This window comes from Bison bison, unplaced genomic scaffold, assembly GCF_000754665.1.
Source record: "Bison bison bison isolate TAMUID 2011002044 unplaced genomic scaffold, Bison_UMD1.0 scf7180017864105, whole genome shotgun sequence".
Taxonomy (NCBI): Eukaryota; Metazoa; Chordata; class Mammalia; order Artiodactyla; family Bovidae; genus Bison; species Bison bison.
This window is the reverse complement of record NW_011494677.1, coordinates 7,915,011-7,930,224: the sequence shown is the minus strand read 5'-3', so window position 1 is coordinate 7,930,224 and position 15,214 is coordinate 7,915,011. Positions and strand designations below refer to the sequence as shown.

Here is a 15,214-nt window from a genome sequence, read left to right as displayed (position 1 = left end):
ATTAGAAATTGTGATCTTCGCTGGGGCTGGAAGGGCTTGCTGTGCGAAATCCCGGGAGTGAGAAATGAAGGAGAATCTACCCATGTTTAGAGTTTTAAATTATGTGTTTGTAGAAATGGCAACCCACTCCAGTATTCTTGTCTGGAGAATCCCAGGGACGGGGGAGCCTGGTGGGCTGCCGTCTATGGGGTCACACAGAGTTGGACACGACTGAAGTGACTTACCAGCAGCAGCACTCAGTTTGAAAGCTTAAATGATACAATATTGGAAAAGTTCTCGGTGGCGCAGGAAAAGTGGAAATTAACCATGTCAGCTTCCAAGTATAGCCAACAACTGGGTCCGAAAGGGTGCCAGCTGCTATAGTTTTATCTATCAATTTACAATCTCTTCTAATAACAAACTCCTGGGAGAGGAATAGACCTACTTCTATTTCACAGAGGAGGAAGCAGAAACCAGGCAGTTCGGCGTGTGGGGAGCCAACAGGCATGGTACGCTGACCTCCCAGTATGCTGAGTCTCCCTTCTTTCAGCGGCTTTTACCCTCTGAAGATCATCTGTCTTGGCCTCCAGGTCGGCTGGCAGTGAGAAATGTTCCCTTAGCCAACAAATATTTATTGAGTGCCTACGATATACCAGGTAGCGTTTTCAAACTGCCATAGGATTCAAAAGACAAACAGGGCCCGGTCTTGTCTTCCAAGAAGGATCTCCCGAAAGGGTGAGAGAGGCAGCCAGGTAAACAATTCCAGGACAGTCTGATAAGGGCCGTAGAGGAGTCCGAGCAAGGGTGGCCGGAGAAGTTTCGGAGGACCCGGCGTGGAGGTGGGGTTTGAAGATGCGCCCTGAAAACGCCGGCCCGGCCCAGGCTGCCCCCGGACGTCACCCCAGTTCCCGCATCCTGTCATTACCAGCTGCCCACTAGGTACTGAAGAGGAGGGGCAGGGATTGGGGAACGAATCCCTCGTGAAGAGCGAGCAAGCAAACAAAAGTAACACATCGCACTTCCCGGTCGCCGGAGCCCCGCTCCAAGCTGCGCGCACCGCCCGGCGGCCTCCAGGTGCCAGGCGGACCCAGCCTTTTGCCCTCCCCCTCGGCCCTCGCCCTCCGACCTACCGCGGAGTCGGGGGCCGGGGTCCGCCGCTTCCGCCCGCCGCCCGCCGCCCCTCCCCAGCGCGCGCCATCCGGCCGCGGGGCCGCAGCCCTCGGCGCGGCCCCTCCTCCCGCGGGGGGCTCTGCCGTCCCTCGTCCCGTCCCTCCGGGCTCCAGCCGGCAGCCCACGTCCAGGGAGGGCGGAGAGAGGAGGAGGGGCGGGGAGGGAGGAGAGAGCGGGGGGAGGGAGGCAGGCAGGCGAGAGAAGGGGAGCTGCTTTGAGCCCGGACTTCCCAGAGCCAGCCAGGAGCGCGCACTCGGCGGCTCTCCGGGTCCCGGCCGCGCCCCGCCGTCCCGCACCTCCCTCCTCCTCTCGGGGTACCCCTCGCCCCCTCCCTCCAGCAGTTGCTACGCCCGCGCCAGCGGCCGCCCCCCAGCCCCTCTCGGCCACATCCCCAACTCTGCGGACTCACTCCCGGGACGCGCGTCCTCGCCCCATCCTTTCTTCCTTCCTGCCTTCCCTCGCGCCCGCCCGCCCTCTCCAGGTCTCCCTAGCGGGTCGCGATTGTCTCAGTCCCCTCCGCGCTGCGCCGGCGCCTCGCCCTGCCCCGTCTCCCCCTCGCACTTCCTGAGTCGCCGGCCGCCGCTGCCCCGACTCCAGCCCGCGGCGCCCGGGGAAGGGAGAAGTGGGCGAGCGCGCCCTCGCCCAGCCCCGCGCCCTAGCCCTGCCCGGCGAGGGAGGACCGGGAAGATGAACAACGGCAGCAAAGCCGAGAAGGAGAACACCCCGAACGAGGCCAAGCTTCAGGAGGAAGAGGTACGGAACGGCTCGGTGCCGGGGCGGGGACGACCTGGGACGGCGGCCGCGGGCTCTGCCCAGAGTGTGGGTGGGTGGCCGGCCGGCCGGCGGGGCGCGGGTCCCGGGGCGCCGGGCTGCGCTGGGGAAGGGGCACCGAGGGTTTGGGAATCGCCCTGGCGTGGAGACGCAGCCCCAGACTGCGGCCACGGGATGAGGGTGTATCATCGGAGAGTGTGTTTTGGTGGGTCCACGCGCGTCTGCGTGCCTGAAAATTGCGTAACTTTGAGGACTTTCCCGAGACCTCTGTAAGTATAATGGTCAGCTTTGTTTGCCCCGGATTTTAAAAGCGGAATCGAGAGCTGAGTCCTGGGTGACCTCAGATGATTGGGACCCGGAGGGTTAGCACTTAAGTTCTGCGTCTGGGGCTGGAAGTTGTGGGGTGTGTGTTTGTGTAGTTTAGGGAAAAACTCGGGGAAAGTTCTCATGAAAAGACACCTTCCGTTCCCTGCCCCCCCAACCCCCACAATATCTATGCGAAAAGTTCTCGGTGAAATATCTTTCCCAGCTAAGGCGTTTTGGATTAATAGATAACTCATCAGCCGCATTCTTCTCTGATGAGTCAAAGACCCCGAACCTGGCTGATTAGTTTTTGTAAATTTAGGGGCGTTGCGGTTGTGGGGCGCAGCATGCTGGAGTTTCCGACTTTGCAACTCGCGAAGTGTTGATCCAGACTATTTTAATAGGACTTTGACGTCTGAGCGTAAATTTTATGTGGTGCGTCCCTAACAACGGTAAAAATGCTGCGGCTGCAGAGCGTTCCTTTGGTAGAAACAAAACTCAGTACATGTAGGGGGCGGGGAACTCTGAACAATCGTTTCAGAATTTTGTCGTTGGGATATTTGCGTTATCTTGTTAAATGCGCTCTGTTCTTGTTCGTGCGTTATCTAGAACCCAGTAAACACTGTTTTCCGCCTACCTTTTGAAAAGCCCAGGAAATTGACTTATGAAACATTCCAAAAGGAACTTTAGGGTGTATGTAGATGCAAGAAAGTATGCAGTCTAGATAAAAGTGTTCTTACAGAAAGGTGAACTGATTCCTAAGCGGTTAGGGTGTTCAGATGATTATGGAAATACTATTCCATGTAAACTAAAATTCTGATTGTGAAACCCAAGGTTGCGGAGGACTTAATACATTTAAGCCCTCAGCACTTGTAAAATGGGAACTATTTAAAGGGGGAAGACAGAGGAGCGCTCCAAGACCAAGCCAAACATTATGCAAAATAACAAGATTTTACTCTTAACACAGGTGTTTGTGGGTGCAACCCAGGTGAAATGCTGTTGAGCCTGAAGTTGCCGTCTCATCTGAGCAAATCGCCTTTATTATTATAAACTGTTCTGAAAAGCATTGTTTTTACATGCTGGTTTTTTAAATTGCAAGTGATGGAATAGTACTGACATTCCTTCTCTCTCAAAAAGGTGGAGACTTGAATTGCAAGTTCTGCTTTTTTTCTTGAACCTCACTGTCTGCTTTCCTATTTTATTTTCCCTACCACTGAAATAACCTTTAAAAATGTAGCTTTTTTTTTTTTGAGAATGCTGGAGTATTTTATTTTTTATAATTAATAAAAAATGTAGCTTTTGTAAGGAATTGCAATGGCTTCAGAAACCTTTCTGTTTCACTTAGATTGGCGATCTGTTGACTTCTAAGGGTAAGACTGTATTACATGAAACCATCTTTCTCTCTTCACCTGAAAGAGAAACTTGTAAAAGTTCATTAGGGTAAACCAAAAAAATTTTTTTTTTTTCCTGCACACCATAAACTGTTTGACAGAATTAAGCAGAGAAAACTCAGGTTTTTCTTTTTTGACCTAGCTCAGCTTAACTGCCTGCAGCACTGGCCTGTTCGCCCAAACCCTGGGTGTCTTTATGTGCGAGGCTGTGTACCAGTAAAATCACAGGTGATTCCAATACAATCGCTGTCTCTTAACCTGTCCTGTTGCCTTAAGTCTTTCTTAATGGCCCGTGGTTCCAGAAAGTATCTTTTTAGCTAGATACTTGTTATTTTAAAAATAAGGGGACAGATTAAAAAATCTTAGAACCCAAGCTGTACAAGAGATGGAGTAGACAAAACAGATATACCGTGAAGGGAGAGGTTTTATGATGTTAAAAATTTGGTAAAAGAAGTTGGCCTCAATGATCTAGGTAATTTTGCCCTAATTCCCTGTTTGGGGTTTATGTTTTGTTTGTGAAAAACTCTTTTTCCCCAACCCTGAAAGCCTCAAGTAAAACACATGTGTTTGAGTCCCATTAATGTGCTCAGCAGTATACAAAACCACCCGAATGGTCCTTTCCCTTGCCCACCCAGGAATCAGCAGTTTGTCCTCAAACACATTGGAAAGCCACGCAGTGGAGGATTCCAGTAAACAGAACACACACATAAATGTATATATACATAATGACTGTTTTTTAACTTCTGTAGCCATTGAGCTGAGGAGGAGGAGTAAGTCCAGTCATCTTTGAGGGAAAATAGTTCATTTCCTAGATCATCAGGGTTATTTAGACTTTCTCTATCAACAAAATCCAGGTTTTATCCGCCCCCACCCCCACCCCCCCCAATTTAAGTGTGTTCCTTTATCTTCTGGTACATTTCAGCGGCCCACCTCCTGGTTTGAGGGCTTCTGAAGCTCACTCTGAAACAATGATGCTGAAACACTTCCTTTAGTTCCATTGCTATAGAAGGAACAGTGTTGAGACCTAGGAGCATTTCTGCAGCTTTTGAAGTAAGGTTGGAAGTTTTTGAGACTTTGGGCAGGATAAACTCTTCTGCTTTGGGTAATATTTAAAACTTTGAGGAAAAATAATTTTAAGATTTGGCTAGCCAATAGTGCAAGAGAGGATACATCTGGCTTTCTGGCTTCTAGTGTGCTGTACATGCGTATTCCTATGCAACTTGTCCTGGTAAAGAAGAACCGGTTGTCAAAATCTTTGGCATCTGAGATTTACAAGGCTTCTGTATACATTTGTGTAGGGCAGACAAGACTGGGTGACTGAATAACAGGGCAGTAGAGCTTTTCTTCCATAGCTTTACAGTTAATAAAAAATTCCTCGAATTTACCTCTACTTTTGGACTAGACATTCTTCTCTTCAAATACTTCACACTTGACAAGTTTCAGTACTGTTAATATGTGAGAGACATAATTTTTCGGCTTGAAGTTCTGTATATTGAAACAGTCTTGTAGTAGATATTATTTTTGATCCCTGAATTTTCAAAATGGAAATCAGATAAATTGGTCTTATTTTTACTTTTATGGTATGCCGTTGGACACTTTTCAGGCTGATTACGAATCATTTCTAAAAGGTGTGTTATTACGTCGAAGCACTGGTGTGTGTTTTCTCCTTAAATTGCTGTGAACATTCTTTAAAACAAAACTTGGCCTTGTTGGAATATTGATCAAAAAGATGTTTGGCAGATGGTGGTCTGAAATCACAAAGTCAGGTGTTGAGAAGTTTAATACAGATCTTTACCTCGCATTCTACATTTTAAAGTGCTTTGTAATTTTTCCCAAATAACTGGGGTCATGAAGAAAATTGTTTCTGATATAACTGGCACAGAGAAATGTGTGGTGGTTTGATGCGTCAACCTCAGGTTTTCATTGAGCATTAAGATTAATCAGTATTTTGACCTGGGGAAAATTACCGAATGGTTTTGTACAGTTTTACCAAGTTTGGAGTTTGTTACTCCAAATCAAATCAAATACAGTAAACTTACATTTCAGTCATAAATAGGATTCGGTGACAGCGTTTTGGATGAAAATGTGATGATTTCATAGTAAAGTGATGCTGCAAGACCACTGCCAATATGGCATGCCCTTAGTTTTCCAGAAGTGGTTTTAAAATTTCCATGATAAACCCTGACCCTCACATGCAGTCATCTGTTTCTAAGGGCATTTGTGTGTTTAATGCTCTCATTGGAGATGCTTTCATGTAAATTTTGCAGGTTCATCTTAATTTTCCACTTTGAGGATAGAACTGTGACGTTGGTGATGGGGCAATAAAATGGGAATTCTTGGGCACTGCAATGAGGGCATGAATTATTGCGGCTTTCAGAAGGACTTTGGCGCTCTATGTCAAATTTTCAAGCCCTTTTATTCCGTGCTTTTATTTTTAGAAATTTACCCCAAGGAAATAAGCATGCACAAAGATTTATTTGTAGGATGAATATTGGTTACTTATGACAGACATATATAGAATCTGTGAATTTTCACTAACAAGGAAATTGCTAAGTAAATCGTTGTGTAATTCTTCAAAGAGAATATTATGTGGTCATTAAAAGCCACATTTTAAAAGAATGTACCTAAGTGTATTTACCTTTTTGGGGGGAGTGGCTTAAAACATTTATTCTCTCAGTTCTGGAGGCTAGAAATCTGGAATCAGTATTTACCTCTCTCTGAATGCTGCAGTAGAGAATCCGACTTAATCTTCCAGTGTCTGCATTTTAATTGAGTTAATTCCCATGACATTACATGAAAAAAGTAAAAATGAAAGTTTGCTATTACGTGATGCCAATTTTTAAAAATAATTGAATATGAATACAGACAATGTGGTGGATTACAGGTCTTTGTATTTACCTTGTGATGCTTTTCTGGGTTCTCTGAATTTTCTGTAATGAACATAGGCACAGAAGCAGTTCTAGGTCTTTGCTTGAAGATTTCATTAAATACCCTTGCAGTATCTGTAGGTGTCACAAAACCATTGTGCCGGCCACGTTGCGTTTTGCTCGCAAGCCTTGCCCCAGGAATCAGGCCTCCATTCCTCATAGCATGTTTATCTCACTCGTTTCCCTGTCCTGTCTGTTCCTAGAGATCTTACTTAGCCTGCTCTCCTCGTTCTGACGTTCTTCCTCAATCCATCCACACATATGCTGCCAGATGCTCTGGTGCCCAACTCCGTCAGCACTTGGTGAAGTTTAAATACGACCTTCGAGATTGCTCTTGGTGCTCCGTAATATTCTGTACACCATTTATTTCAACCAGTTTCCCCCTCTCGGGCGAGCTTGAGCTGCTTTCTAGGCAAAAGCCAAGGTTCAGCTTGCATTTTGCAAGATCCCATCACCTGAATGTCTTATCCCAAAGAGATGACTTTCCTCAGATTTCCAGAAGTTATATTCTTCTATTAGCATTTAACTCCTGGATCATTATCTTTAAAAGAAAAAAAAGCTGTGCCATCTTACCAGAGTATTTCTAATCCCCAGCACGTCCCCAGGTAAGTACCACCCACACATGCTTACACCTGTGTGTGCACGTATAATCCCTGATGAGCAACTTATGAACGTAGGAAATATCCTTACTGGTAGGAGTGGTGGCCATGACCTTGAATAGGTAAGCTCTCAAAAAGCAGCCACTTAACTTCATGTGCAATTTAGAGCCTGTGATGGATGGGCCCCCCCCCCACCCTCCGAAGTGACCTCCCCCACGTGTCACCTGCAGCCTCCCTTTGAGCCCAGAGGCCAGTGTGCCGGGTCCATCTAACAGTGTGGGCCCCTCATCTCCAGGTGCAGCTGGGGCTTCACTGTTAGAATGTGGCGTCTGCTGTGGGATCCGTTCTGACCTTTTGGACCAGGGCTGCTGGGAGCTCCGGTTCGATGCGAGAGGAACCTTCCCAAATGAGCCTGCTCTGTGTGACCTGTGTGACTGCCACTTTGGAATGTTTGTGTTCCTTTTCATTTGGCACCTTAGTGTCTGCCCCGGGGTAGGGGAAACGGAATGCAAATGGTCCTCTTGAACAGTGCTTGCTTTGGTGAAAGGAAAAATTTAGGAAGGAATGAAGAGAATGAACCTTAGTAAAAGCTGGGGCAGAAGTGGCAGCCTGGCTCTGTGGGGCTTGAGGCCAGCTGGGACCAGGCCTTTAAAGAGATGCTCTGTTGATTGGAGAGTGTCATCGGGGATGACCTTGTCTGCCTTGTGGGGATAACTTGGGTGTGATTGCACCGACTCACGTCCCTCCCTTTAAGTGTGTGGGGAGGATATTGCAGGCCACTTCAGTGCATTGTGTGTGTTGGGGGGCAAGTGGGGAGTGCCTGACTGCAGAGTTGATCAGAGCAGAGTTGCCTAGTTTGTGGCCTGGTATCTTTGCTGGGCGTCCCAGGTGGCTCAGTGGTAAAGAATCTGCCTGCCAATGCAGGAGACTCTGGTTCGATCAGGAAGATCCCCTGGCGAAGGAAGTGGCAACTCACTCCAGTATTCTTGTCTGGGAAATCCCATGAGCCTGGCGGGCTACAGTCCATGGGGACGCAGAGTCAGACACGACTCAGCGACTGAGCACGCACGCACATCTTTGCTGAGTGCAGAAAAAAGAAAATTCTGAACTACTTGATCCTGGGAAATTTTCAGAGATCTTTTTAGCCATTCACCCAGGTAAGAATTATTAACTTTTGAGTATTTACTCTGTGCCGAGTACTGGCCAAGCACTTTTATATGCGTCTTCTGACTCATCCCCACAATGAGCTAATGTAGGGATCAGGGCAATGACGAAACTCATCATATGGGGAGGTGACTGACATCCTGAGTGACTTGGGACCTTGAAGGTTCTGAGGAAGCCAAGATCTGGGACAAAGCTCCGACTCTTAAGTTGCTCCTAGGTTTAGTGGAGGGGGCCTTGTGTGCACAGGTACCATCTAGCACAGTGCTCAGTTAAGTGAGGCTGTAGTTTGAGCTGGAAACCAGTCAACACTCTTAAGGAGGGAGAGGGTCATGGAGCTATATCAAAGGAAACTTTTTTAAAAAAAAGAGGTGATACTGGGATATTTTTTTTTTCCAGGTGAGGGAAGGATTGAGGCATTAGGGGAAAGATGATAAGATGGTCCAGTCAAAGGGATCGGGCCTTCTATGAAGATACAGAGGCTTAAGAGGTAAAACAAGCAGGGGAGAAAGGGGAAGTACGGATGATTGGGGTGGGAGAGGGATGGAGGAGTCCCTTCCGCTCCAGGGACCAGCATGCTTCCTGTGAGGGGAGCGGACTTCTGTGCAAGGGGGACGTGGCATCCTGGGATGTTCCATTGAGGAAGTGGATGCATTAGGTTTCAAGGCTAACGCTGCAGGAATCCTGCTCTCAAAATAAGACAGTGGCTGCTGGTGGTGACTGAGCCTGGCAGGGGCAGGAGAGGTGTTCACGGGCTGCAGTAACTGTCAGATGCTCCAGAGAGGAGACTGGTAGCTCCATCCATGGAGCCTCTTGGATTTCTCTTTCGGATGATTAGCTGCATGGTGGTTGTATTTGTAGAAGCCAGAAAATTTACCTTGAAAGGGGAAGAAAAGGCTACTGGGAGGTGAAGAGGTTGGATTTGAGATGCAGAGGTCTGCTCTTGCAAAGAAATTTTCACAACAATTCAAGGTTATGTGGGACTTCCCTGGTGGCTCAGGGGTAATGAATCTGCCTGCAGTGCAGGAGACATGGGTTCAGTCCCTGGATCAGGGAGATCCCCTGGAGGAGGGCATGGCAACCCACTCCAGTATTCTTGCCTGGAGAATCCCATGGACAGAGGAGCCTGGCAGGCTACAGTCCATTCGTGGAGTTGCAAGAGAGACATAGGGACTCAACAACAACAAATAAGATTATGTAGCTGGTCATCGAAAAGGTGGGTGATTATGAACTGAGTGCCCAGAAAATTGGAGAGGGTGTAGGACCCCAGTTCCTAGGAAACCTTGCAAGGGTAGGCAGCAGAAGATGGACAATTGACTTAAAATTTGAAGCTTTTTTTTTTTTTTTAAGGCATGGTGGGGGGGCAGGGTGAGGGAGAGAGCTGGACATTCTCAGAAAAAGTTAAAGCAATATTTTAAATGCACTCTCAATTTAGGAACACGAAAATGTATTGCATATAATCTGCCTAGTTATACTAGTGTTCAAGATACTTAACCATTTGAAAGGCTGATTTGGAGGAGCCTAAGAAATCTAGGTATATATAGTGTATATTATATTCTTTTATTTTTCCTTTCATCAGCAGTCTTTGAACATTGTTTTCCTCTAAAATTTGCAGTTCATGCTTAGACTTTTACTTAAACTTTTCTTTTCCCAAACCTTTACCTAGAAGGGACATAAAATTTGCAAATGGGTTTGGAAGGTAAAGATGGAAGGCCTGAAGAGGCTTGAGTATTTTTATAAGAAAATCCCAAGTTGCTTTGTTCTTTTTCATTTCATAAGGGTTGGGGGAGTTAGAATGAGTCTTTGGCTAGAGCCCAAAGTCGTCTCTTCTGTGGGTTATATTTTCAATTTATTCATTTCGTTTGCTGCTTTTTTTCTGCTCACAGCGAAGTGTCAGCTTGTGAATAAAGAAATGCGGTCCAGGAATTTAAGAATAAACAATTGTGTTTCTCATAGGTTTTAACCCTACTGCAACCATTCTGATGCACATTATGTAGAATACGGGAGTTAAGAAAAGGAAATGGCAGTAATAAATGCCAATCACACCAAGGAAGATGGTTCCGAATTCCAGGCTGTAATACAGTATTGTTACACAAATTTAAAACGCTGAGGGGTTGCTGACAGCATAGCTTAGTTCGGTCACCCCCTTCAGACTTTGCAAACATACAAAGAAATTTAGGCATCTCAGAATCATAGTGCATCTCATGAGCCCACAAAAAGAAGTTAGAGACTAATTTCTACTTTCAGTTAATCTTTATTTCTCATGAGTGTTTTTTTCTCTTAAACATTCTTTGCTCTTCCTAAATTCTTATGTCACCAGGTAGATATGCTGGCAGGTGGCCAACTTTAAGAAATCCTAGAGATTAAAAAAAAAATTTTTTTCCCCTCAGATCCCCAGGATCCTGTTTTATGAACATTTATTTTTCTGATGCCCACCTGTAGGATGGATAGTTTTGGCCTCATGAGAGAAGGGATGGCTCAGAAAGTGCTATCTTATTACAGAAGTACCAGAATTTCCTTTGTGCTCAGAGAAGTGCTACAAAAGTGTAATTACTTTACCCAGCATGTGTGATTTACAGGCCTGAAAATGTGCGAGTTTCCAGAAGCGTTTGTTTTTTATATACAGTACCCCTCTAAGCCGGCAGGATGTGTTTTGGGCCAGGGAGGGGACACACACAGCTCTCTCCACTGTGACACACACTCACTCACGCTTCCCGTCCTGTCCTGTGCCTTCCGTGGGATGCTGGGTGACGAGAGTGAAAATGTCGGTAATTGCTTCTCTGGGCCTTGCTTATCCTGAGAAGAAACACAAGCTGTCCTGGAGTCCAGTCAGCCTCCCCTCTGCCAGATCAGTGTATCCTGAGTCTGCCTTCTCTCCTCTCTACCCTTCTAAGCCTGTTTCTTTCTTTTCTAGGAACTCCAAGCATTTTCCCAGCAGTGACCAAAACAACAAAAAAGGTCAGAGCCAGTGCTGAGACCATTTTTGTTGCAAACATTATTTTTTAGTCTTCAGAGGTATAAAAAAATTGGAGGGATAATTGAAGATCAGGTGCGTGGCCCCCCGTATAATCAAACTTATAAAAGCTTTTATGGATTCTTGGCACATTGATTCACTGAGCATCTGTGGACTAATGTCGTCTCTTAAGCACTGCACTTTGAAATTTTTTCTTCTGGAGTACAGTTGTTTAACGGTGTTTCACGTGATTCAGTTATCCATATACATGCATCTACTGTTTCAAGTTGTTTTCCCATTTAGGTTATTACAGAGTATTGAGCAGGGTTCCCTGTGGTATACAGTAGGTCCTTGCTGGTTAAGTGTTTTAAATGTAGCAGTGCATACACTAAGTGTGTACTTTAGCCAGTGTGCACTTTAACACAATGAGGTTCTCATGTTTAGGGATGAGGAAACCAAGGCTCTGAGAGATGAAGTAATTTAAAGTTTTATTTGTAAGTGGTGCTAGGAACTGAAAATCTCTAGTGGTATGTGGGGTTCATGTAATCTGGGCCTGCTGGTCTCCCTGACCTCATCCACCAGGAGTCACAGCTTCATTCGTTATGCTTCAGCTGCTGGGCCTTACTTAAGTCTCTCCAACATGCCAAGCCTGTTGCTGCCTCAGGGCCTTTGTATGTGCTGTCCTCTCCTTTCCGCCTGGGAAACCGTACACCCAGGCATGAGGCAGCCTTGTCCTTCTCATTCATTCAGATGTTACTCAGAGGGACCTTTGACCTCCAAGTTCAAAGGAGCCCCAAGTTCCCAACCACTGTCAGCTTCCTCTCATTTTCCCCACAGGACTTCTTCCTCACTGATGTTACCTTGTGTACTTGCCTTGTACTCCTGGAATGTGACTCTGGTCTCGTTTAAGGCAGTAATTCCAGTGCCTGGAACAATGAGTGGACCTGCCCAATGCATTTGTTGTTTGTTAAATGACTGGAATACAAACCCACTTGTCAAATTCTGAGGCCTGTACAATACATTCCATCGTCCTAAACCTTTTCCAGCAGTTTTTCAGTTCAGTCACTCATTCGTGTCCGATTCTTTGCGACCACATGGACTGCAGCATGCCAGGCTTCCCTGTCCATCACCAACTCCCAGAGCTTGCTCAAACTCATGTCCATTGAGTCGGTGATGCCATCCAACCATCTCATCCTCTGTTGTCCCTTTCTCCTCCTGCCGTCAATCTTTCCCAGATTTTCAACATTTCCCAGCAGTTTTTAGATTAAATCTTAACGTTGCCTTTAAGATGATCACTTCTGGATTCCCATTTAATTACATCAGAAAGGACAATTAGCACATGCTTTTAAGCCAGAAATTTTGGATGGGAAGTGATGAGTCCCGTGGAGATGAAGGGGGGGGAGAGAAAAGCTGATTTTCACATGTAAAGATCTGCTTCCCCTTGTCCAGTAAAAATGGAAACCGAGTACAATTTCCACAGAAGCAGGAGTGAAGTGTGGGCCGCCCAGATAGTGATAAGTTGAGTGGAGCAGGGTGACTTGGATTCCTGCTTTGCAGATGTGCTGTTGGTTTGCAAAGAGTTAATGTTAACAGCCCAGGTGGAATTAATTTGGAGATAGACACACAGGCCTTTGATTCAGTCTAGCCTCCAGCTCAGTGTGCTTTCTTCGCTTTGCAAAGTGAGAAGGCAAGCGATGCAGGACGCTGTGGGCTTTAGCTGGCCCTGTCGAGCCCGTGAGCACCTGTGCAGTAGCCCCAAGGCCGCCGCTAATCTGAGCCCTGCGAACCCTTAGGGAGGCACCTCACAGCCACTGGTCAGCCTCACAGACTCAGGAGTTGCTTATATTCCCTGTAAAACACAACAGATAACAGGTTAGGATGAAAGAAATCTAAGTCATCCTTACTTTGGTCATCGGATTGTCTGTTAATCGAGCCCACGAAGGCACTCATGAAAGGCACTCAGGCCATTGGCATATTCTTGTTTATGGCCTTCAGGTCTAATACTTAAACCTAAACAGACTTTTTCTTTTTGGCCACCTGTGCGGCAGGTGGGATCTTAGTTCCCCAACCAGGGATCGAACTTGTGTCCCCTGAAGTGGAAGCATGGAGTCTTAACCACTGGACCACAGCGGAATTCCAAGAGCAAACTTTTTAAACTTTGCCGTCGTCCAGTGTCTGATAGTCTTGGAACCAGTGGTATATAATCTTTTTATTAGTTGGTTCTTGACCAAATAAATCATCAGTACTCTTTAAGATCCCCTGGAGAAGGGAATGACAACCCACTCCAGTATTTTTGCCTGGAGAATCCCATGGACAGAGGAGCCTGGAGAGTCGCAAAGAGTGGGACACGACTGAGTGACTAACATACACGTTAAAAAAAAATTATTACACCTTTTTTCCCTTTTGTAAGGGACCTAGGACAAGTCACTTAAGTATCTCGTTTCCCTAACTAAAATATAGAGATGGAGAGTCAACGCTTGCTATGCATTCAAAGAACTGTAAGTTTTTCTATTTCATCCCACTTTTCATCTCCTCTGTGTGATGCCAAGTGTTGTGGTGGCCCGCCAGCCCAGATACATCCGGGGTGGAGGGGGAGAGACTGTTTGGGAGGAAAGGTTTTAAGCCTGAGATTGTTTTGTTTTTGTTTTTCGCTAAGCAAATCAGTGCCTCTTCTGGAGAACTGGGTGGGAGTTTCTGGGTGTGAGCTAACGGCAGGAAATGACCCTCTCTAAACAAAAGGACTCTTTAAGGCCCATCCTGAGTCTTTGTGTTTCTCGAGGAGGGGTTATGCAGAAAACCAGAGCTAGGAAATTAATCTCTGCTTTTAGCCTTTCTAAGGGGGGGAGGGGAGAAAGAAGATTCCTTCCCTGCTCACCCTCCTAAACGTCCAAGGGGCCCGCCAGTACCCACTGTGAGTGCAGAGAGGTTTAAGAGCAAGGCAGGTCTTTGGGCCACTGTGCCTTCATGCGTACAACATGCAAAGAAACACCAGGTTGGGTAGAATCACACCTACTGTGACCTTCAGTTTTAACCTTGGCTTTCAGCTGCTGCTTGAAAAAACCCATCACCAGCAAAATGCAGAATGGGGAAAGGAGAAGAAAGGAATATTTTGTATGATCTATTAGTTGGGGTGCTAAGTAATGTGAACGTCGCTCAGTTGTGTCCGACTCTGTGCGAGTCCGTGGATAGTCCATGGAATTCTCCAGGCTAGCATACTGGAGTGGGTAGCCTTTCCCTTCTCCAGGGGATCTTCCCAACCCAGGTCTCCGGCATTGCAGGCAGATTCATTAGCAGCTGAGCCACCCCCATAAATAAATCAAAGATTTGAATACTACATTAACCACAGTCTTCATTTTTCTAAATCTTAACAGATAAGAGCCGGTGACTTCTGCCAGTTGATTAACACAAGGCATTTCTAAGCTTTTCTGTGTTAGATGGCAAGCCCATATGAAGAAACGTTGGGCCTTGCCCCATCTTTGGCATGCTGCTTCTCTTTAAAGTGACCGTTCACTGGATTTCTGTATCTGTAGGGCTGAGTCCCTCTGCTGTTCACGTGAAACTACCACCACGTTGTTAATTGGCTATACCTCAATACAAATTTATCTTGCTGTTAAAAATAAATTATAAAAAATGGCCATTATATCAATATTTATACTGGAGGATTCTGAATTTATATTGCTAGGGAAGTGTCGATAGTTCTGTCTTATCAAAAATTATTTTGCTTTTACACATTCTTGCTGACTTGCAGTAATGAACTTCTTCCAGGCACACCATTCCTTTATTTTTTTAAAGGAATATAAATCTTCCCACTAATAATTAGAAACACATATTTTGTTGAAAATGGTTTTGTGGTTTTACTTCATTTTCAGAGTGAAAACGACAAGCATCTTCTCCAAGAAACTTCCTTAGCTTACTATTTTAGGCTTTATATTGTAACTGTATTTTTAGAAAGGCCTGCCG

At 46.0% G+C, this 15,214-nt stretch overlaps 1 protein-coding gene across 2 annotated transcripts in view; it reads left to right on the top strand.

Moving 5' to 3' along the window:
• Positions 1 to 1,313: 1,313 nt before the first annotated feature.
• RBPMS (RNA binding protein with multiple splicing) overlaps positions 1,314 to 15,214 on the top strand; it is a 202,807-nt gene continuing 188,906 nt past the window's right edge. Inside the window, exon 1 of one of the 2 annotated variants that reach the window (XM_010838816.1) lies at positions 1,314 to 1,902. In XM_010838816.1, coding sequence (XP_010837118.1) covers positions 1,837 to 1,902 — 66 coding nt within the window. In that variant the 5' untranslated portion in view covers positions 1,314 to 1,836. The remainder of the gene's footprint in view (positions 1,903 to 15,214) is intronic. The other variant, XM_010838817.1, reaches the window with a different exon arrangement.